The sequence below is a fragment of the Cotesia glomerata genome, linkage group LG2, assembly GCF_020080835.1.
Source record: "Cotesia glomerata isolate CgM1 linkage group LG2, MPM_Cglom_v2.3, whole genome shotgun sequence".
In the NCBI taxonomy this organism is placed as follows: domain Eukaryota; kingdom Metazoa; phylum Arthropoda; class Insecta; order Hymenoptera; family Braconidae; genus Cotesia; species Cotesia glomerata.
Window position 1 is genome coordinate 444,709 of NC_058159.1, and position 24,699 is coordinate 469,407.

At 28.5% G+C, this 24,699-nt stretch overlaps 2 protein-coding genes across 3 annotated transcripts in view; one reads left to right on the forward strand and one right to left on the reverse strand.

Moving 5' to 3' along the window:
• LOC123260208 (steroid receptor seven-up, isoforms B/C) overlaps positions 1–19,032 on the forward strand; it is a 79,727-nt gene extending 60,695 nt beyond the window's left edge. For both annotated transcript variants that reach the window (XM_044721219.1, XM_044721220.1), the window contains exon 4: positions 18,599–19,032. In XM_044721219.1, the coding sequence (XP_044577154.1) occupies positions 18,599–18,873 (275 nt within the window). In that variant the 3' untranslated portion in view covers positions 18,874–19,032. The remainder of the gene's footprint in view (positions 1–18,598) is intronic.
• On the reverse strand, positions 7,120–11,106 carry LOC123260207 (cystathionine beta-synthase). Its single transcript, XM_044721218.1, has 6 exons — positions 10,895–11,106; positions 10,697–10,806; positions 9,745–10,094; positions 9,430–9,683; positions 7,682–7,952; positions 7,120–7,587 (listed from the first exon to the last, which is right to left on the reverse strand). The coding sequence occupies exons 1-6, from the start codon at positions 10,972–10,974 to the stop codon at positions 7,171–7,173; spliced, it is 1,482 nt and encodes a 493-aa protein (XP_044577153.1). The 5' UTR covers positions 10,975–11,106; the 3' UTR covers positions 7,120–7,170.
• Positions 19,033–24,699: the final 5,667 nt, after the last annotated feature.

A 24,699-nucleotide genomic window follows, 5' to 3' on the forward strand; every position in this document is an offset into this window, starting at 1 on the left:
ATAACGCGACGGATAAATTTTTCATGCTCCAAGAGTCGAGTGAAAAGTTTTAGAATAATATCGGCTTTAAATTAGCTTTAAATTATATTTTTAATTTATCGTTTACAAAATACTTTAAGTTCAATTTTAATTTAATTACAGCCTTGAAATTATTTAAGAATTCTATAAAATAATTTTTCAAGTTTAAATTTAATTTTTTCAAACAAAAATTCTTCAATAAAAAATTAACTAAAGTTTGTTTAAAAAATTTTCTTGAAATACAAATTTTTTAGCTGAAATATTATTGATTTAAATAATGTAATACTTGAATTGAATTTTAATTAAAATAATTATTTTATTGTAAAAAAAAATATTTAATATTTAATAATTCAATTACAGCCTTGAAATGATTTAAAAATTCTATAAAACAATTTTTGATATAAATTTAAATAATTCTAAAAATTAAATAAATTTTTAAAGTTTAAATTTAATTTTTTTAAACAAAAATTTTTTAATAAAAAATTAACTAAAGTTTGTTTAAAAAATTTTCTTGAAATACAAATTTTTTAGCTGAAATATTATTGATTTAAATAATGTAATACTTGAATTGAATTTTAATTAAAATAATTATTTTATTGTAAAAAAAAAAATTTAATATTTAATAATTCAATTACAGCCTTGAAATGATTTAAAAATTCTATAAAACAATTTTTGATATAAATTTAAATAATTCTAAAAATAAAATAAATTTTTGAAGTTTAAATTTGATTTAAAAAAAAAAAATTCTTCAATAAAAATTGATTTAAATTAATAAAAAAAAAATAGTAAATTAATAACTTTATTGTAAAAAAAAATATTTAATATTTTAAAAATTAAATTAATTTTTAATATCTTAAAAAAATAAAAAATCCTTTGAAATTTTTATTATTAAAAATTAATTCCTAAAAATTTACCCAAATGATATTATTTACAACAATTATAACTTACTGAAATTAAACAAATTTTCTTAAAAAAGTTATTTCAAAGTTTTTGGTTAATAAAATAAACTGCATAAAAAGTACGAGTAAAAAAATAAAAAAGCTGAAGAAGAAGAAGAAGTAGTCGGTAATTACCCATGGGAAGAAGTTATACAGAGTAGTACATCAAAGTGTAGATGTATATATGATCTTTATGATGCGAGCAACGAACCTAATACATCATTCGTACCTTTTTTTTTTTTTTTTTTTTTTAAGACTACAATTCAGCGGAGTAAGTTAAGCGGCGATTAAACTGCAAAATATTTCCCAGGATATTATCATTTGTAACGGTTACTTTCTATCCTGTTTCGTTAATTTTTATTGTTTTGCTAACAATTAATTTAACTCTTATATTACAAGCATCACGTCCTGATGTGGGTTAACAATTCACAAAATACTATCAACTAAACTTTAATGAAATAAAACAATCCTTACAGTAGAAGTCAAAGAACTTTTAATGAATTTTTTAAGTCTAAACAAAAGTAGTTACTATAATTTATTAAAAGAAAAAAGAATTTATTCTACCGGAAGTGAATGCGACCATCGGTCTAATAAATTTAAATACTAAATTTAATTCCTAGACTATTGATATGAGTCAACATTTTATTTCTTCTTTAAGTAAATAATTAAAAATAATCATTTTTGTTTAATACAAAATCAAATAAAAAAATTACAGAATAAACGACACTTGATCCTTTGACTTTCGACTCCAGCAGCACAATACAACATAAAAGTGGTTTGACAACTGACCGCGAACGAGGCTCTGACAATCGAGGCGCGAATCACGATTGTGTCGAATAAAACACTTCTTTCGTATATCTATACGTATATATATGCTAGGAAAAACATACATGCAGAGAAACAAAAAGGGGATGAAATCTATGAGCTTAGCTTGCACGAGTGCCAGCAGAATCACATCTCTTTCTCTTATTATTCCCTCTAATACAATTGGACCGCGTTAAAGAGCGCGGAGAGAAACTGCTGGAGAGACGATGCGACCCCTCGGCTTCTTTTTATCAGGGGTAGGTCACCCTCAGGCAACCCTCGCGTGAGCCGCATCCAATGCAATTATATTAGCGGTTATGTGTATCAAGCGCGGTCTGTTCGAATGACATGCGGCTAACTCGATTCCGACTCCGCTCAATGTAGTCATTCTACTCTCCTCTCGCTCCTTTTCTTCTCTTTATTCTGTTTCTTTATCTACATGCCATTCTGACTGTTGTATAATTCTTTTTTATCAATCACGTGACCTTGAAGTTGAAAAAAAATTTTTTTATTGAAAAAAATCATAATTGCACGCCTTAAAATATTTCTGATGGTTTTTTTAAGTGGAATCTTTATCTTATAGATTTTATTTTAATTGAAAAAACAATAAAAATTTTTTTTTTTAATTAAAATAAAATAATAAGCAATAATTTCTTGACTAGTAACCTTGCAATTTTGTTAAATTGCACTGTACTTTCTTAAATATTGACGTTTTTAAATATATAAGCACATCCCGATGTTACACTCATCAAGAGCTTTCATTTGAGTACCCACATGCATTTTTGATATATTTTTTATATATACATATATATAATATATATTTTAAAGATATAAGCTCATCCTAATGTCATACTCATCAAGAGCTTTCATTTAAGTACCCACATGCATTTTTTATATATTTTTCATATATCCATATATATATAATATATATAAATATATAAAATATATGAAAAATTGATGTGGGTGCTCAAATGAAAGGTCTTGATGAGTGTAACATCGGGATGAGCTTATATCTTTAAAAATGTCAATAGTTCACACGATACAAGGTCATTTCTTAATTATTGATATTTTTAAAGATATAAGCTCATCCCGATGTTACACTCATCAAGAGCTTTCATTTGAGTACCCATGTGCATTTTTGATATATTTTTCATATATACATATATATATATATAGTGTATATATAATATATAATATATATACTATATATAATATATAGTATATATAATATATATAAATATATAAAATATATGAAAAATTGATGTGGGTACTCAAATGAAAGGTCTTGATGAGTGTAACATCAGGATGAGCTTATATCTTTAAAAATGTCAATAGTTGACGAGATATAAGGTCATTTCTTAATTATGTATCTTTTGCTTATTCTCTTCATAATATAGATAATTAAAAGTAATTATTCGCTATGACTAAAAATAATTGCTTGGGAATTAAAAACCGATAAGCCCTTCGCATTTTGAGTCGTGGAAAAATAATTTTTAAAAAGCAAAATCATTTTTTTGACACTTGATGTATTGAAATATTTTTTCTTGGTTATGTGTATATATATATTATCTTTAACATATTTCAACTACTCCCTTTTTACTTACATACTCAGCATGACGAAGAGTCAAAGTTGGGCGTACCCACCACTATAACTACATACGGCTGCCACAGGAGCGTAAGGATTCACCTATGCCAGTATATATACATATAAATAATATGTATGTGTAGATATAGAAAGACAACTACGTCGAGGTTGAAATAAAACGTAGTCGTAGGACAGCAGCAGCCGGCGCGTCTGCTCGGCACGCCTCGTTAGATTTATCGCTTCACCAATTGCTTCCTACATCTTTTCTCGCTGAATATCATTCACATCTATTCTTCATTCTAATCAATATCTCACATCCGTTCGAAACCACATTTTTTCACTCACAAAAAATCTCTTGACTCTTCAATATCATTTTTTTAAGTAACTGAGCCGGGAAAATATTTAATAATTTGAAAACAATATTTTTAATAATGAGAGAATAATTTTGGAAAATTTGATTATTTTTTAAATAGCCAAAAAATTAAAATTTATTCAAGGTAAAAAAAATTTCTTGGTTCAAAATTTATTTTCATGATTCAAATCAATTATCAATAGAAGAAATTAAATAAAAAATCATTTTTTTAGTTCATACTTATTTTTTTTAATCAAATTTATTTTTTTGTAATCCTTAAATTGACTTTTAGATAAAAAAAAAATTATCAATCTGTTTTAAAATTATTGTTAAAATTTTTTAACAATTATTAAAAATAAGAAAAATAAAAAAATCGATTTTTTATTTTAACAAAGTTATAATTAAAATATAGACATTATTCGGCTCTGTATTATTTTTTAAAGTGACTCGTATAACTCAGTAATATTTGTAGTTATGTTCTAGTGGTATTATACATATATATGGATACAATATAAAAGCAGAGATTTACTTTCAGACAGCTTCATTAACGCTCACCGCGGGTATCTCGGCTCACTGTCCGTCCTTTACAACCGTGAACTCCTCGAGGTCATGAACTCATACCTCTACCTATTACAGCGATGTGTTAGGTGTGAATATTGTACACATGATCCCACCATATCTAATTTTACACTCTTGGCTTCAAAATTTCGAATAATAAAAGCTGAAAAATAATTTAAATTTTTCCACCCGAAAAAATCCGGCGAAAAAAGATCAAAGACGATAATTTAGAGACCCCGGAAGCAATAATAAGAATTTTAAAGAATTTCCGTTTAAATTTCCTCCGAGTTCACAACAATAGCGAGAGCAGTAATGACAAACTAAAACCGGGCAGTAAAAAACGTAAACAATAATAAAAATAAAAATAAAAAATAAAGTAAAGGGGTGACGGCGTGACGTGAAACCCATCCGACCGCCCGCGGTGACGGAACACGATTTCTTGCGCCCTCTCGAGTGAACACCATCAAAAAATCATCACCTGTGTCTTAAGCTCCAGGCCGAACTGATACTGAGATGAGCTCTGATGCTCTGCTGGCTGGTTCAAGTTTTAAATTCTCTCTTCCAGAGGCAGAGGTAGAGAAATTATTATCCTAGTGTATAACGGATAACCACCCAGCCGAGCGTCAACTAAAAGAGAATAAAACACCAGGCTCATCCACATACATTACATCCACATTTAAACGCCGAGCATAAAAAGAGAAATCAAGATTTTTCAATTTGCAGTCTACAGTCTACAGTCTCCGCCGCGATCCGTCCAAAAGATAGAGGGTAAGCTGACATTTTCGGGGTGCTGACATTTTCACCCCGGGCTACCAGCCTGATACTCTGCTCTCTGGTCTCTAGTGTTGCCATACTTTTATATAGAGCTAGAATTACTGCTAGAATGTGAATAAGTCGCAAGAAATCCGTGGAATTATTTTTTATTTGACCATATGTGGTCTGATCTGCTCGAATATCACCATGTCACGCTATCTATGAGAACACGACTGGAAAAATTGCAGTTTCAGATTGTAATTATTACAAATTTTGTAAAAATTACATTGTAAAATGTAAATATTACATTGAAAGCTCTGAAAATTAACATTCAAAGTTTGAATTTAAAAAAATGTTATTTCAAACTGCAATTTTTCTAGTTTTTTAAGTACACTGATAAAAAATTTTACTTGACTCAAGAGCAAAAATCTTGAACCAAGAACACCAATTGGAATAAAATGAATTTCTTGAGCCAAGAGGAAAAATTCTCGAGTCAAGAAATATTTATTTAAACCAAGAAAATATATCTTGACTCAAGAAATTCATTTTCTTCCAATTGGTGTTCTTGATTTAAGATTTTTGCTCTTGAATCAAGTTAAATTTTTTATCAGTGTACGAAGCGACCCTTATTATAATAATAGTGTACTATTTATAGTATCATAAAATAATTTACTGTAATTTTTTAGTTTTTTTAAGATTTTCAACTCTAAATTCTATCAAAAAATTACATACGAACATATCAGGCCTGATATGGCCATATCAAGTCGCATATAGACGTATACCAAGCTATATATGTCCTGATATGACTATATCAGATCATATATGACAAAAAAATAATTTTTTATTCTTTATAGAAATATCTACGTTAATTAAGATGTCTTATTAAACAATAATTGGTTCAGTAGTTAATTAAATTAGGTAAAAATCCAGATAACTTTCATAAATCTCTTTATTCATAGTCTTCATGTTTTTACATTATTTATAAATTATAAAACAAACAAATTTAATTAAGTGTAGTTATATTGTAATTTCTTGCTTTGGCTCAATTATTTCTTTTTTTCTTTATAAATTTTTACATTTACAATTTGTGAAACTCATTTAATTAAGTAAAAATTTGTCTAAAAAAAAGTAGATTTTTATTTTATAACTTAACTCTTATTTTTTTTTTTTTCTTGCTGAGTTGCGCTTTAAACAGCCAATATTTGAACTTAATTTTCTTATAACGAGACAATTTAGCGATCATGAGCCCTCTATCGGGGATTTTCAACACTAATTTTGGTCGAAAAATTACAAATTGACGTATTAAGCTAGATATGGCTAATTTTCATGAGAAATTTTCATAAATAGCCGTACCAATAAATTTTTTCAAGGAAAAAGATGACATTCGATCTGCGAATTAATATTTTTCTCTATCATTGTTATGTTGTGTTATGTAATTGTTGTTTGAGGGACTGTGTGACATTTTAGAGGGTAAGAGACGCCGCTGGCCCTGTCATTCAGTGGTCACGTCAACGGTTCGTTACGGTGTTACATGATTTTAAATATATGGAGGATAAAGAAAGGATCTGATGGTAGTAGATATTAGGGCGCCGCAAGCTCCTCAGAGTGCGCCTCAGTTGGCTTCTATAGACCCCACGTGCTCCGCACATTGTATATTGTATATTCTATATTGTCTATTCTCAGTTCCCAGTGGAATATATTACGCGCCCACGCGCGAATGAAACTACCACGGTATCACCGCACCGAGCACGCGTCCTACCGCATTTACTTCCCCGGGTTATATACGCACATATATACTATGTACTGTACATAATAGTAGAATACTAGTAGACTTTACGTTCATCTCGAGACACTCATTGCTGTATTATCTGACTGACTAATTTAGTATTGTTTTTTGAGACGCTCATTAATGATAGAGAAATTTTATAAGCAAAATACAAGGCGATTAAACTTTTATAGATTTTTTGTGGATTGTCAATTAAAATTTTACTTACAAATAGATACTTTAAACTTTATTTTTATTACAGAAAATGTATGAAATAATTTTATAAATATCAAAATAAATGCTGTCTTATAATTACATCTTAAAATAAAAAAACTCGATGAAATTTATTAAGAACTGTTTGACTTTATTGAAAATAAAAATAAAAAAATTATAAATTTTATTTAGAAACAAATTCAAAAACATTTTCCTGAGTAACAACCCCGACAAACTTTTCTCCAAGTTCAGTGTCCTGAATAATGACAGCTAAGAGTTCTTTCTCAAGTGTGACAGCAACGCGACCAAGACTGGCAGTGTCGGGTAATTTATAGAATTGTTTAATGATTATTTTTTCGATGGTATCAGACCACTTAACGGAGCCATTCATCACTCCTGCTCTGATTGATTGCAACGTAATGTACCCAGTGACTCTATCGCTGGCATTAACAGTCACAATAAAACCGCAAGATTCTTTTTTCAACTTATCATACGCTTCTTTGCAAGTTGCATTGGGCAGTAAAGTTGTTGGCTTGGTGATTATTTCTCCTGGCAAAGGGTTATTCCACCAACTTTCACTTCCTGCTGGAGCTGGTGGATCCTATAAATGATATATTCGCACATCATATAATATTTATTACATTATGGATTAATAGTACACATTCACAAGATAAAATTTAGTGCTTAAATCTTACCATATATCCACGTGCTATCATCCAGTTGTCGGAAACAAACTTTGTCATGTAATTACGAATCCCATCGGGAAGTACGACCACAACTCTCTTATCTTTTGGCAAATCTTTAGCTAATTTCATTGCTGAGTAAACTGCAGCACCGCTGCTTGCACCGCATAATATACCTTCGTTTTTTATTAGCAATCTTGACATATTTAGCGATTCATGATCATTACTTTTCATCCATTTGTCGACAATCGTACGGTCTAAAACGGTTGGTATGAAATCATATCTATTAATAGAAAAATTATTTTTAATTATTAAGGGAATTAATTATGATAACTATTCAGGCTGCATTCGAAAATTTTCTATCTCTAGATAGATAATTAAGAAATGACCTTGTATCTCGTGAACTATTGACATTTTTAAAGATATAAGCTCATTCCGATGTTACACTCATCAAGACCTTTTATTTGAGTACCCACATCAATTTTTCATATATTTATATATATTATATATATGTATATTAGGGTGGCCCAAAAAAAACGACTATTTTTTTTTTTTTAGTCTCGAGTGAAAAAATGTTAGTTTTTGATGTTTTAAGAGCCCTCTCCAAAAGACAGCTCAAAAAAAAATTTTTAAGAGGTCACTCCAAATTTTTTAAAATTTCAAAAATCGTCAAAAATCGAACTTTTTTTTTTTTAATTTTTTTTCCCGTTACGGTATAATTTTATAGACTAAAAAAAAATAAGTTTCTGAAAATTTGAGTTCAAAATTTAAATTTTGAAAGGTTGTTCATAATTTTTTTCAATTTATTAGTGCATTAGTTTAGATTTTTTCGAGCGACCTTTTACTATTCGAATTAAAATTCCATGCATTTTTTTTTTTTTTATTTAGTACCATAATCGATAAAAATACATCACGAGATGAACTAAAAATCAAGCACAATACAGAAAAAAATAATTTTTTTTAATTTAATAATTTTATTTAATAAACTTCCAAGCGTGGATTCGAATCCCAAGCTGGTCTTAGAAACCAGCTTGGTTAAGATTTGACCTTGCCGCGTAGTTTAAGATTTTTACAAACCAAAAAGACCCCAACGTACCACTCCCAACAGTTAAAGTCGGCGATATGACTAATTAGAAAAAAAAAAAAAAATTATGAGCGACCTTTCAAAATTTAAATTTTGAACTGAAACTTTCAGAAACTTATTTTTTTTTGGTCTATAAAATTATACCGAAACGAGAAAAAAAATTAAAAAAAAAAAAACGTTCGATTTTTGACGATTTTTGAAATTTTAAAAAATTTGGAGTGACCTCTTAAAAATTTTTTTTTTAAGCTGTCTTTTCGAGAGGGCTCTTAAAAGATCAAAAACTAACATTTTTTCACTCGAGACTGAAAAAAAAAAAAATAGTCAGTTTTTTTGGGCCACCTTAATGTATATATGAAAAATATATAAAAAATGCATGTGGGTACTTAAATGAAATATCTTGATGAGTGTAACATCGGGATGAGCTTATATCTTTAAAATATATATTATATATATGTATATATTAAAAATATATCAAAAATGCATATGGGTACTCAAATAAAAGCGCTTGATGAGTGTAACATCGGGATGAGCTTATATCTTTTAAAACATCAATAGTTAAGAAAGTATAGTGCAATTTAACGAAAGTCATTATTTAATAAAGTAAAATTTTATTTATTTATAGGTTACTAGTTTTTATTATACGAATTAATGGGAATTATTTTTAAAAAATACATACCCAATACCCTCAACGTCATAAAACGTAATATTAGTCTTATTTAACTCTGGTGGTTCTGCTAAAATACTACCAAGCGGATCAATACCAACAATTTTAATTTCCGGAGATAATTTACGCAATCTGCGACCTATTCCAGTTATTGTACCGCCAGTACCAGCACCTGCAACCAGATAGTCTAATTTTCCTTGGCATTGCTCCCAGATTTCTTGCGCAGTTTGATCGTAGTGGGCCAGTGGATTACCGGGATTAAGATACTGAAAGAAGTATTGTTAACCATTGAAAATGTTACTGTTGGTTCAATAAATAGACACATACTTGATTCAAAATAATACTATTGGGAATTTGCTTTTGGAGCTTTTCGGCGACGCTGATATGCCCGTCGGGGTCGTCCCAGCTCGCCTCGGTCGGTGTTCGGATAATTTCAGCCCCGAGAACGTGGAGAGTAAACAGCTTTTCATTAGACATTTTTTGCGGCATTACAATTATGCAACGATACCCTTTAACAGCAGCAGCCATCGCTAAACCGATTCCGGTATTTCCACTTGTCGGTTCTATTATTGTGGAACCGGGCTTTAGTAATCCTTTGGCTTCAGCATCTTGGACCATACGATAACCGATACGATCTTTTACAGATCCACCGGGGTTAAAGAATTCACATTTTACAACTGAAATATTTTTATTTTTATTTATGATTATTTTAATTCAAATAAAAATTATTTAAAAATAATATATTAAAAAACTTTAAAAAAATTCCAAGTATTTTTTTTTTAATATTTAAAATTACATTTAATAAAAAAAAAAAATATTCACTAATTTTAATTAAAATTATTTTAAAGCAAATATTTCTATCAATATATTTTTTTTCACAACGCTCTTTATAAAATAAAACAAGAAGTGTTATCTAAATAGTCAACAATGGAAATAACTGCTACGATAATAACACAATGTAAATGCATTATTTTTCAAGGCAAAATATTTCTATCAAATACTCCAATTCAATTAGATAAAACAATCTCTATTTTATTAAAAAATATTGCAATAAATTAAGTTTAAAAAATTGCATTTATAATTTTTTAAAGCTTCTAAATATGTAATTAAAAAAAAAAATTTATTTAAATTAATTAATTTATTTAAAAAAAAACTTGTAAAAATCCTCAATCGCAGTATAATTTATTTTTTTATTAAATTTCAAACCAATCGGATTAATAAGTTAATATATCATATTATGTGATTAATAAAATACAAAAACAAAGATGACGCAACTTACAGACTTCACATTGAACTCCAAATAATTTAGGAATTTTATTAAGCCTAATCATAGGTGTTTGACCTATGCATTCTAAAATATCCGGTAATACTTTTTTCCTATCATTTAATCTGAAACAATAAAATAAAATTAATTTAGAAAATTATTTATAATTATGAATATTATACTAAGCAAAAAAATTTATTACTAAATACATACACATTACGAACAATATGCGGCGTTTCGGCATTTGGAACCCATGTGCACTCACTAGGACTATCGCATGAACGATTATCCATACTAGTTAGAAAAAAAATAGCACAAATTTAAATAGAAATTCAAGTCAATAATATTCAAGATTTTATTCAAGCTATTTATGTTTAAAAGCGCTTGAGGAATGATAAAACTACTACACACTACACCGAAGTATATAAAATACATCGATTATATATCCTCCTACTATGTAGCGCTTGCGCGCGCAACTTAACCTAATGGGTTTTTTATTTTTACATTTTATTGCCTGTGCGTACCACCTGTTCTTGCAAATCATTATTTCATTTTTTTTATCCGCTGTAAAGTGACGTATTATTTCAATTATACGCCTCAATTAATTAACTCTATCGATTTTTCAAACTCCGAAGGAAATTATTGTATTGTTGGCAGCTAATGTATTCTTAACGCGGTCTTCATTGGTTTTTATAGCGACGTTGGTAGCACTTGCTTGAAAAGAAGGAAAAAAAAAGCGGATTCTCTGCGCAAAAAGTGAAAGGCATGCAAATAACATCGAGAAGACGTGATTCAACAAAAATTAAATATACATTTTAGATTTTTAAATTAAATAATTATTAACATTCCGACAAATTCAATAAAATCAAGATCTCATTTCATATTTATCCGATTAATCCCATAAATAATAATTTGCATTTAATATCAATGAAACAAATGTTAGGATTTAAATATAAATGTGAGAATTATCAAGTATTTATAACAAATGCTTCTTATATTATGTAATATTTTTTAATTATGTTTTTTTAAGTACGATTAAAATAAATATTTTCTTCCTCGTTAATTAATTTAAACTAAGGATAAAGATTTAAATAATTTACAAGACAATATTTAACATAAACATTAACAAAAAATAATGATTTTTTGAAAATAACATTTATCAATTTTAATTTATTAATTTTAATTTAACTATTTTATAAAATTTTTAACTAATCGTTAATTTTTCGGTTGAACTTTTCGTTTATAAATAGCCTTGGTAGAAAACCCTCGAGTTGTATTAGTTTTATAATAAAAAATAACAAAATCAAATTGTTATTGATAGATAAAAATATTTTGTAACAATCTTATGAGATCCAGCCTTGATCCGAAAATCTAATATTGACTAAATCTTCTATTAGTTGCTTTTTGTAAACTAGAGCATTATTTTATTACAACACTATATCAATAAATTATGCTTATAATCATTAAGTTGGATGTTTATAATACGTATTTGAATTTTGAATACCTGCAAATTTATTTATCACATAAAAATATAAATTTTAAATATAAAAAAGGATATTTTACGTGAAATCAAAAAGCTAAAATTATCACATGAAAAATTTAAAACTACAAAAGCTTGTCATGGTTTTTTGAAAAAACATATTTTTTACTCTTTACATATGCGCGAATATTTTTTCATAGTAAAGTCTACTATTTAAAGTTAATAATTTTTTATCCAAATTAACAATAAAATGAACTTTAAAAAATAAAATTTACCACTACAATATCCCCAAAACAATTTCAATATACACCATAAGCAAAATGACCACCAGCAATTTTCCAATTACCCCGAGGGAAACAACAATACATTAATCAATAAATCCGCAGTTTGAACTTAAGCTCGTAAACAGCGTCCGATTAATAATTATTAATTATATAACAACCAAAGAACCTCAACAGGAACGAGAGTTAGCAGGAGCGAAGCCATCAACAAGCCCCGCGCATATAATCGACATTGTTGCGGCATTGTTTACGGTGGCCAGTGAATTTATCAATAGACATGCCTTGGCCGTCAGCATACTTTGCATACCCGAATTATTTCACACACTATTGGCATTAAACCGTGTATGTTTGGCCATAACGTTTACATAGTTTTAGTTACCAACAAAACTGAAATCCGTTGCAGTTGGGATATAAAATACACATAACATTGACGGGGAAAGAGGGAAGTGTCCAGAACAAAACCGAATTCATATCACAGGTTCATATATCCTTTGGCGTCATAATCCGGCAAGTTCACGTGACCTTTTCGACATCACCCAGCAAAGGACATACCATCATGAAAGAAGCTGTATAGGACATATAGGACACCAGTGGATGACACCCAGCCTATGGTGGATGTGAGGCACAACAAAAGCAACCCTATAACATATACCAGAACACAACAGTGTATAATCCTTAACCCGAAAACCCAAGCCGTTAGCTGTTGACATTTAGCCTCCCAGGTCTCACCATTTTGCCAGATACTATACCCAATACAGACTACCCGGTACTACGCGGCTTGTGTTGAAAAACAACAGCACAGAAGAGAAGAAGGAAGAATAACCGGTTGAGGGTCTCGGAAAAGGATAAAGTAGGCGGAGGTGACCGCGGATACAAAGGACACGGATCTTGGCAAAAAATTGACCTTTTATAGGGTCTGCTGTATACCTAAAAAGTTACTACCTGATCCGATATATCCGGAAGCATAATCAGTGATGGGGCCAACATAGGTAACCCTGTCTACTATATGCCATGCTAATGGGATTGGCATTGTTCCCATTAACATTACAATAAGACCCTAAACGGGTGGTTGCTCGAGGTGGAATGAAAGGCCATATAGACTATCCTGTAAATGACAGAGCTCAGTGTATGACACCTCGTAGTTGGAGTTGCTAGGTCCTAGTTCCTAGTTATGTGTCATTGTGTGTCACATTGTCTAACGCCCTGGTAATGCGTGTCGTCGAGATCCGTCCCGATGATACCACTACCAAATACTCGGGTCCTTGTTATGATAATCGTTTGCTATGCCGGCATTATTCCAAGCGGAGGCGCTTCCTCACAATATTGTGATATCCGATATACTCTTTATGCCCATCTTTAGTCCTCGTCGCTGCTATTAGGATGTATGTTGATCATGCCTTTCAAATATTCTTTTGCTTTTTGTTGAATTTAGATTTTGAGAGTTGATGGCTTATATACCTGCGTTTTATGTTGTAATACAAATTTTGAAGACTAATTTGTCGAGATTTTTTTTTTGGGGTTGTAAATTCAAATTCTGTTGTTTGGTTGGGTCTATTTTTGGAGGTTTTATAAATTGTCGTCGAGGTTAATGGGGTTTTTAGATAAATAATATTTAAGAAATTTATTTTGTGAAGATTAATTCTTTTTTAAACATAATATACTGAAGAAAAATTAATTTAAATTAAAAGAAAAATTTTTGAACCAAAAAAATCGTTTTTAAAAATTTCATAATCTTGAATTAAGCAGAAAAATTTTACTTTTTTATTTTATTAAAGGAATAAAACACTTTAAAATGACATTAATTGAACAAAAAGTTTTTTTCTTTAATCAAATTAATTTTTTTTTTGTGTAATAAATTATTTAGCTGAAGAAAATATTAAACAAGACTAAAAATTTCTTGAAAAAAGTCAAAATTTTTTGAGCCAAGATTTTTTTTTTTGAGTAACAATACTTTATTTATTTAAAAAAAAATAGCTGAGCTCTTTTAATTATAAAAAATTATTTATTTGCTAAATATAATTTTGAGAAAATTTGAAAAATAAAAAAAAATGAGGTGAAAAATAAGAGGGATCAAAACAGCAGAGATTTATTCTCAAGCGTTGCAAAGAGTACTTCCAGTATCACTATCATCATTATTATCATCATGAGGCTCTACACACAAAACAGCACTGTACCAATCTATTACAATCTTACTTACGAATTGCAGAGGTGACGTCACTGACAATGGGAGGTCGAGTCGTGATTAAAGATCGAGACTGCGTAAAAAGTTTTAGAGTGTGCTTGTGAGCACAAGTTAAGCGTTTTTAAACTACCAGGCCTTTTATTTCTCAGACTGCCAAGAGAAGACGACTGAGAAATATTACCCTCACTAAATTTAAATAAATATTCTTATCACACTCTAACGCTATAATATTATTGACCCGGTCTATTAAACCTCCAAATTGGCGTTGATGTAGTCTTAAAAATTTGCTAGTGATAGCAATTTAATTTTAGGTAATAACAGTGTTAGTCGGTAATTATCGGTTTAATGAGCAATTTGGCGCCTCGGTTCGATTTAACGCTAGCCATTATTATATTATATTATATTATTCGGAGGTGAATATCTTTGAGTGAGGAGTAACGAATATCCGGCACTCATTTCATTCGTCGCAGCGTCGTAAGCACGCGTCGAGACGATAAATGACCATAGTCGAGGGTGCGTATTATACATAAGGTCTCAATGCACACTTACGAGTACCCTCGGTTCAGTTGATGCACGTAAAAAATATATATGCTAAATCTTATTCAACTGAGTATAAATGCGAAATTTGTCAAAACTTCTTGGGTGGTTTATTATAAGGCTGGAAAATTTTATTTACTATGACAAAAAATTAATCTTAATATAAGCATCTATATTCTTAAGAGAATAAGAAAAATATTGTGGCCAGGATAGTCATATGATAAAATCGGTTTTTTTAGTGTCATTACAAAGGTCTTGAACATAATTAAGAAGTGACCTGGTATCTTGTGACCTATTGACATTTTTAAAGATATAAGGTCATCCCGGTGTTACACTCATCAAGACCTTTCATTTGAGTACCCACATCAATTTTTCATATATTTTATATATTTATATATATTATATATATTTATATATTAAAAATATATCAAAAATCCATGTGGGTACTCAAATGAAAGCTCTTGATGAGTGTAACATCAGGATGAGCTTATATCTTTAAAAATATCAATAATTGAGAAATTACCTTGTATCTTGTGAACTATTGACATTTTTAAATATATAAGCTCATCGGTGTTACACTCATCAAGACCTTTCATTTGAGTACCCACATCAATTTTTCATATATTTATATATATTATATATATATATGTATATATGAAAATATATGAAAATCCATGTGGGTACTCAAATGAAAGCTCTTGATGAGTGTAACATCAGGATGAGCTTATATCTTTAAAAATATCAATAATTGAGAAATTACCTTGTATCTTGTGAACTATTGACATTTTTAAATATATAAGCTCATCCCGGTGTTACACTCATCAAGACTTTTCATTTGAGTACCCACATCAATTTTTCATATATTTATATATATTATATATATATATATATATATATATATATATATATATATATATATATGGATATATGAAAAATATATGAAAATGCATGTAGGAACTCAAATGAAAGCTCTTGATGAGTGTAACATCGGGATGAGCTTATATCTTTAAAAATGTCAATATTTAAGAAATTAAATGACAATTTAACAAAAGTTATTATTTAATAAAGCAAAATTCGACAAAAAAATTCATTTTAAAAAATTGTATTGTTATGCCGATAACATTCGAAAAAAACTTTTGAATCATCGAAAAAAAATTTTCTTATATTTAAAAAAAATGAATTAAACAAAATAATATTGAATAAAAAATAAAATATTTAATGTCTAATGGTTTAATTCCCTGTATTATGGTCAAAAGTATTTTAATTTAATTTTATCAAGAGGAGAGTAGCGGTTTAAAGGATGGAAATAGGGAGTAAGAGGTTGGGAAAGATTGTCGACGTATGTAAGACACTGAGACTGAGAACTCGTAGAATGTTAAGACTGAAAAGATTATTGAGGGAGACTGGTGGTCACTGAGAATCAAGATTGGTTAATTTACGTTAAGTTGTGTTGTATTGCTGATGGGGATCCAGTCGAGCAGGCGCCAGGGCATTTAGCGGTTAACGCATCTACCAATGTAGCAATAATAATACCAGTACGTACACGGGAATAATAATGAATGTATAAAGTCAAGAGATATGTAATGGGTGGAGATGAATAACGTTGGCATTGCTTGATTATGAGACGCCACTCGTCGACGCCGCAGTTACTCCAATTGATGGGATTAATTGATGACAAGCTGACGACATCCAAACATTATATAGAGCACCAATCTCCAACATTCTTCGACATTTTTATTCTCGTCCACACTCACGTTTAATATTTTATCTCAAGATTTATTGCGTGACCCCTCGGTTTCAATTTTATTTTTATTTTTTTGTTTATTAATGTACTTATGCTTATGCTTATTAATAAACATTGGCTGACGAATTAATTACGCTGATCGAGGAGACAAATAGGCTGGACTATAAATCATGATGAGGTCAATATGAGTTACTTGTATCTCGGACTGATTGCTTGTTCATTAGGTGTCGGAATTATAATTATCAAAGTATGCTTGCTTCATTTATTTCAATACTATTCATCAACATTAATTGAATCTTAGTAGTTAAATTTGGATTTTAGTTTATGGAATCTTTTTTATTGATTAACATATTCTCGATTATTGAGAAATAAAGAAAATTATTTCATTTTTTGTCTACACTTTTATAATTATTTCTTTGAATTCATAACTTTATTGTTAAACATTATATTTACTTAATATTTTTTTTCTCTGTTTTTATGCATTAACAAAAAATTGATTGAAGAAAAAAAATTTTGAACCAAGCTAAACAATTCTTGATTCAAATTTTTAAATTTGCAATATTAAATAACAACAAAAATGTATAAGTAATACTAGCATTATGTGACTGCTGTGACTAGTGAACTATAAATAAATAAAAATATGGTTTATTAAATAATGACTTTTGTTAAATAGCACTGTAATTTCTTAACTATTGACGTTTTTAAAGATATAAGCTCATCCCGATGTTACACTCATCAAGCGCTTTTATTTGAGTACCCACATGCATTTTTGATATATTTTTAATATATACATATATATAATATATATTTTAAAGATATAAGCTCATCCCGATGTTACACTCATCAACAGCTTTCATTTGAGTACCCACATGCATTTTTATATATTTTTCATATATACATATATATAATATATATAAATATATGAAAAAATTGATGTGGGTACTCAAATGAAAGGTCTCGATGAGTGTAACATCAAAATGAGCTTATATCTTTAAAAATGTTAATAGCTGACAAGATATAAGGTCATTTCTTAAATATTGACATTTTTTAAGATATAAGCTCATCTTGATGTTATACTCATTGAGAGCTTTCATTTGAGTACCCACATGCATTTTTGATATATTTTTCATATATATATATATATATATATATATATATATATATATATATATATATATATATAAATATATGAAAAATTGATGTGGGTACTCAAATGAAAGCTCTTGATGAGTGTAATATTGGGATGAGCTTATATCTTTAAAAATGTCAATAGTTCACAAGATACAACAAGGTCATTTTATTTTAGTTTATAAAAATTTTATTTACCTCTCAGAAATTTACTTTTCAAAAATTAGGAATAAAATTTAAAAAAATTCTACGTACAGGCAGAGCCTGAATATTTATGTATTAATATAGATTTTTAATTTATCTTTTCGATCAATACAATTGACATTCGTCAATATTGATTTATTTTGTTTTAAAAATTTTTAAAAAATTTATTCACAGATATTTTATCCATCTTCAAATATGTATATCTTTAAAAAGCTTGAATTTAATTCAGATAATTTTTTATACATTATAAAAAATATCATTTTAATTGATCAGATTAAATACTCTAGATTGAAAATAAAATTATTTGAAATGAATTATAAAAGACTTTACTAAAAATTATTTTTATTTTAAAATGTTACAGACGCATGCGGGTTATCAGACGTAGCGCACATCGAGTCCCTCCAGGAGAAATCTCAATGCGCATTAGAAGAGTACTGCCGAACACAGTATCCGAACCAGCCAACCCGGTTCGGAAAACTGCTCCTGAGACTGCCATCTCTAAGAACAGTGTCATCCCAGGTGATCGAGCAGCTATTCTTCGTCCGACTGGTCGGAAAAACCCCGATTGAAACCCTGATCCGCGACATGCTGCTCAGCGGCAGCAGTTTCAACTGGCCCTACATGTCCACAATGTGACACTCTGTATGGCGGCAGCTAGCTTCCGCATAACAATAATCATACTATCCATCGCCTTGCCATTGGCCATAAAATGGTCTCTGGTCAATGCTCTGGTACCTCCAAATCACTTTAATTCTTCGACAATATAAATGTGGAATTGGAACAGTCAAAAAATCATTTTAATCTAGTAAATTTTTTTTCACCAAAGCGAAAAAGCGTATACGACTAAAAAAGCCCGAATTTTTGGATTTTTTAACTACAAAACGGATTTAAATGAACAATGTTTAAATCCAGACATTGGCAGCGTCTTATAAATTGTATAGAGTTAATATTTAACGTTTATAACTATTAAATAAATAAAAAATGACGGTCCAATGTAGGTGGCCATTTTGGAACTTAGAAATTAACGTCCGCGACATCTATCCCGATGTTTTGGTTAGAAAAATAGTTTTTACGCCATTAAATATTGTTGAAGATATATTTATTAATATTTTTTGTTTTAAATTTGTAATTAATAAGGAAGCTTGTTTATTTTTTGTATTTGAAATTATAAATTTTTATTTAATATAATGGCTTCCTAATTAAATAAATTAAATATAAAGGCAAGTGTGATTTAAAATATTAAAATATGCGGAGTACAGTGTATGATATTGTAAAATAAATGTGGCAATGTTACAAGTTAATTACTTATTAATTTTAGTCAAAAATTGTTAGGATTTAGATATGAATTATTTTTTATGTTATTATTAATATTATTACTACTATTATTATTATCAATAATATTATTATATTAATGAATTGATTAATAAAAAGTAAATAAAATATATTGTTTTTCTTTTTATATGAGTAAAAATTTTAATTAATCACAAACGCAACAGACACTTGACAGCGTGACTTTACAGTCAGTGCCGGTGGACAGGGATCGAGCCCACGCGAGTGTAACTTTTTTTATAAATTGACATGATGATAATAAAATGTATTCCATGGATTTTTAGCGTCCATACCATGCCTGGAACGCATTTGCTCACATTGAATACACTATTTAAAAAATTTAAAAAAAAAAAAAAAAACGCAATTTTGAAGACACTTGTTAATGTATTATAATTCCGTCGGTTCTTTCCTTAATCCCGACCTCTTTTGTATACGTATGTATGATACATTGAGTGTATAAAGACATTTAGTAAGAGTAATGAACACTTTTTTGTAATTACTGTAAATAATTGATTAATTATAAATAAAATATATGTGCATGTATAAATAAACAAATTATACGTATCGATACGTACATATTACGTTATAAATATATTATTAATTATTATTATCATTATTATTATTAATATTATTACTATAATTATGATTATATAGAAAAAAAAAAAGAATATAAATATATATTATACATATATTAATGAATAGGTGGGTTAATGTGCGAGTGTATGTATGATGAGTTGCATTAATGATAAAAAATTATGAGAAAAATAAATAAAGTGAATAAAAAAAAAGTTTTTGGCTATTTTTTTTAGTTTTAGAAACTTGATCTTATTTTAAGCGGAAAAAAAATTTATTATTTTTTAATTAACAATTATTAAAAAATATTTAAGGGACTTTAGAGAAGTTAAAAGAAGAAAAATACTAAATTTTAGAATATCAAATTTTTATTTTACTAAAAATAAAAATTATAAAGTTAAAATTTTTAGAAAAAAATGGGAAAATTCCACTTTTTAAGTTACAAACAATTGTTTTTTAATTTTAAGCTTTGTTAAAAATTTTTAAAATATTCCTTCAGTAATAAATAATTAATAATTCAATAATTAATAATTAATAATTAATAATTAAATAATTATTCTCGAAAAATTAAATTTTTTTTAATTTTAAGCTTTGTTAAAAATTAAAAAAAAATTCCTTCAGTAAAAATTAATTAATAATTCTACAAATAAATTTTTTAAACTATATAAATTAAATTTCTCCAACAAAAAGATAAAATTAAAAGAATTTGTTAGTAAAAAAAAAAAAGAAAGCAACCAAGTAAAACGCACTTGACTGTAAAAAAAAGTCAATTCTTGGATTGTCACCCCAGCGAGAAATTATTTGTGCATCGCGTGGCTTGGAATTCGTCGCGGCGTCGTCTTGATGGAGATTCTCTCAGTTAAACTCCTTTTACTCTCTAACTCTTGTTATTTAAACTCTTATTCTTTCTTTTTCTTATCTTCTTTGTGCCTGATACTTTCTTCTTCTTTATTTTTTTGGTCATTTTGTTCCAAGCAATTGTTTATATTGGGGCACACCGATTTTGAATTCCCGGGGCCCGAGCTAAGCTGCCGAGACTGCGACGACTGGCATTTGGCAAAAAAAAAAAAAATTATTCACAAAAATAAAAAAGCGAGCAGCATAAAAAAACAGAATAATTGACCGAAAAAAGCACAGGCACATAGCAAAAATATTTATAGATAGTTAAAATTATTTTCGGGGCTGAAAATTTTATTTTAGTCGGAATAAAAAGTTTGTTTAAGTTTATTTAAAAAATGACTAAAAAGTAAAAAATATTTGCTCCTTACTTTTTATCAGAATAAAATAAAAATAAAAGAGGAGGACATAGTACACGATGAGTAAAAGAAGCTACTGAGTATTTCGCTAAAGGGTGAAAGCTCTTTGTGTATCGTCGAGGATCGTGACTGGATTTCCTGCAGTTCTCCATGAAACGATCACCCGAGACCTCGTTCCTTTGGTCCCGTGACTCTTTTATGTATACAGACATATGTGTCTATGTGTATCCTCCGGTTTAGACTCGATAAAACGTGCCCAAGCTCACCGATCACTGGATGTTTACTTTGTAAATTATTTTTATTTATTCTCCTTTTATTCTTCTTTAACTTAAAGAAGTCCCTGCAGACTGGACCAAGTTGGACCTGTCGCCTGCTCCTGTGTCTCGTGTTGTCCTGTGTCCTGTTGCCGCTGACCCCCGTCGCGTACGCTCTTTCTGTTATGTGTAATATGGAACTAACCATCGATGCTACTCCTCCTACTTTCTGGCTTCTTGCAGCCTCCACGGTTGCCGGGTTTTCAATTTTATAACTTATAACTTACAACTACGACTGTATCTACATATTTATATTTATACATTCTTTACTTCTGAATTTATATCAGGTACAAATGCCAAATGATCTAGAGCTCCATATCAAATCGTTGAATTGAAAAATTACTTTTTTTTTTTTTTTATTAAAAGCACTAATCGGCACACTGATAAAAAAAATTAACTTGACTCAAGAGCCAAAATCTTGAACCTAGAATACCATTTTGAAGAAAATCATTTTCTTGAGTCAAGAGAATAAACTATTGAGTCAAGAAATTATATTCTTGATTTAAGTAAATTTTTCTTGCCTCAAGAATTTATTCTCTTAACTCGAGAATATCATTTTCTTCAAAATTTTCCAAAATTCTCAACATCATATCTGGAACATTCATTTGTGATTTCACACGGAAAAAAGTAAACTGTAATATTAACTCGGATTCCGGTTAATTTTTATAGTTTCAAACAGTAAAGCGGACATTGAGGTGGCAAAAATATAAATACTACAGAACTTAATGTAGAAAGTATAAAAGCCACAATTTATAATTTAATATTCAAAATAAGGGATTAGTAGCTGTCACTATAGTAAATAACGACTCTTTCATCTTAAAAAATTACAGTTTCAAACCGTAAAAATTGCTATTTCAATACATTATTATTATTATTTATTTATTTAATTGGCCATGAAGTCGAAACTCCTCGCGGCCATCCAAAATTGATACAAAAAATCTTAATATAATATATAAAGTAGTGTGTTAAGTAGTATATATAATATAGTGTGTTAAACACTCAATCACTCAATCATCACTAAATTCTAATACAATGAATATATATTATGATCTATCAGATTGTAAAAAATATTCATAACAAGCAGTTCGAAACTCCATAAACGTTGGTAACGTCGTACATAAACGTTGGTAACGTCGAATATATAGTCCATATTATAAGGAGAAGGGGAACTCAGATCAAAGAGAAGGGGGTCTCACTATGGGAGAATTTAAAATTTGAAACAGTAAAAATTATACTTTTAAAATATACATTTTACCAGTCCAAGCAAGTCAATAATTACAGTTTGATTTTTAGCGTTACGTTTAAAATTTACCATTTTACTTTGTAAATATTGACGTTGCTTGTATTAAAAATTTACTAACTTTATTTTATACTTTTTACATATCATAAAATCATTTTTTAGGTACCAAATGATAAATATCAAAGTCTGAATTCTTAATTATTATACTTTAACATTTTAGACATTTAAATAGCAAATATTACTGTTTTTACAAGAATACAAGATACAAGATACAAGAATTTTTCTCTAGAATCGAGTTAATTTTTTTTTCAGTGTACGGTAAACAAAAACAAAATTAAACATTTGAAGTTTAATAGAGTAAAATGGGTTTTATTTACTTGAATAATTGAACTATAAATATATTTAATATTTTGGATTAATAATCATGTTAATTTCAAAATAATATTGTGATTAAATATGAGTAAAATATACAGTACAAACTATTTAATTGTGTTTAAGTCGACCAACAATTATCGGACTATATTAACAAAAGATTTTACTGTTACGATTTTGTTAAAATGTTTGATTTTTTTTTTTTTTTTATAATGAAAATAATAATTCTTTGATTATATTAAAAAGAGAATGTATTTAAGTAATGATTAATGAACAAAATAATTGATTAAATAGAATACTTTACATCAAATATTAAATAATAAATAAATTTATAAAAAATACTAAATATAAATGTCCTTCATAATTATTACAAATATTTAAAATTTTTCACCCAACAAATTCATAAAAATAAAAGCATTGAATTAAAAAAAAAAAAAAATAAATAAATAAAGAATTTTGGTGACATGCCAGAAGTAACTCTTGAAAACAAAGCATTCATTACTCTTCTTCCCATTGGACATATATTTCTCTAAACTATGTACATTATTTAAACTCGTTAGAGCACCATCTGCTGAAGCAAATTAAATTTTCTCTTTGTTAAAAATAAAAAACCTCATCTTTGTCTTTAATCTCATCTAATTGAATAACACTTTCGCCTAATGGTAAGTGGTAGAATCCTTCCCCTTGAGCTATAATGCCACGAGTGTATAACAAACATACAAGTATTTGTATATACTTTCGATTGACCAACAATTCGTTTCGCAATACTTGCGAAATAATTGTTGACACGCGTGGAACGTATGCACGATCACTCTCATGAGACACTCCGAGTTTTATAGTCCTACATGTATTATATTATATTATGTGTTTTGTATTAAATGCGACGTCAGACAACACGTACACTGCTATTCATACATTTATATACATATATATAGATGTATAGTCCTATATAATCTATTGCCTGTTGCTGTTGTGCGATAAATTGATGATAGAAAACTCGAGAAATTAATAAAATTGCACTCTGTCATTGACTAATTATTTTAAGCTTCTCTAATGCTGCTCATTACTTAGCTAATTTATTATTATATTTCATCGAATCATTTGTTTCTGTATTTATCTAATTTATATTATTAAGAGATTATTAAATAAAAAAAATTTGTGTCCAGGATAATCTAGATACATAGTTAAGAAATAACCTTGTATCTTGTGAACTATTGACATTTTTAAAGATATAAGCTCATCCCGATGTTACACTCATCAAGACCTTTCATTAGAGTACCCACATTAATTTTTCATATATTTTATATATTTATATATATTACATGTATGTATGTATGAAAAATATATCAAAAATGCAAGTGGGTACTCAAATGAAAGC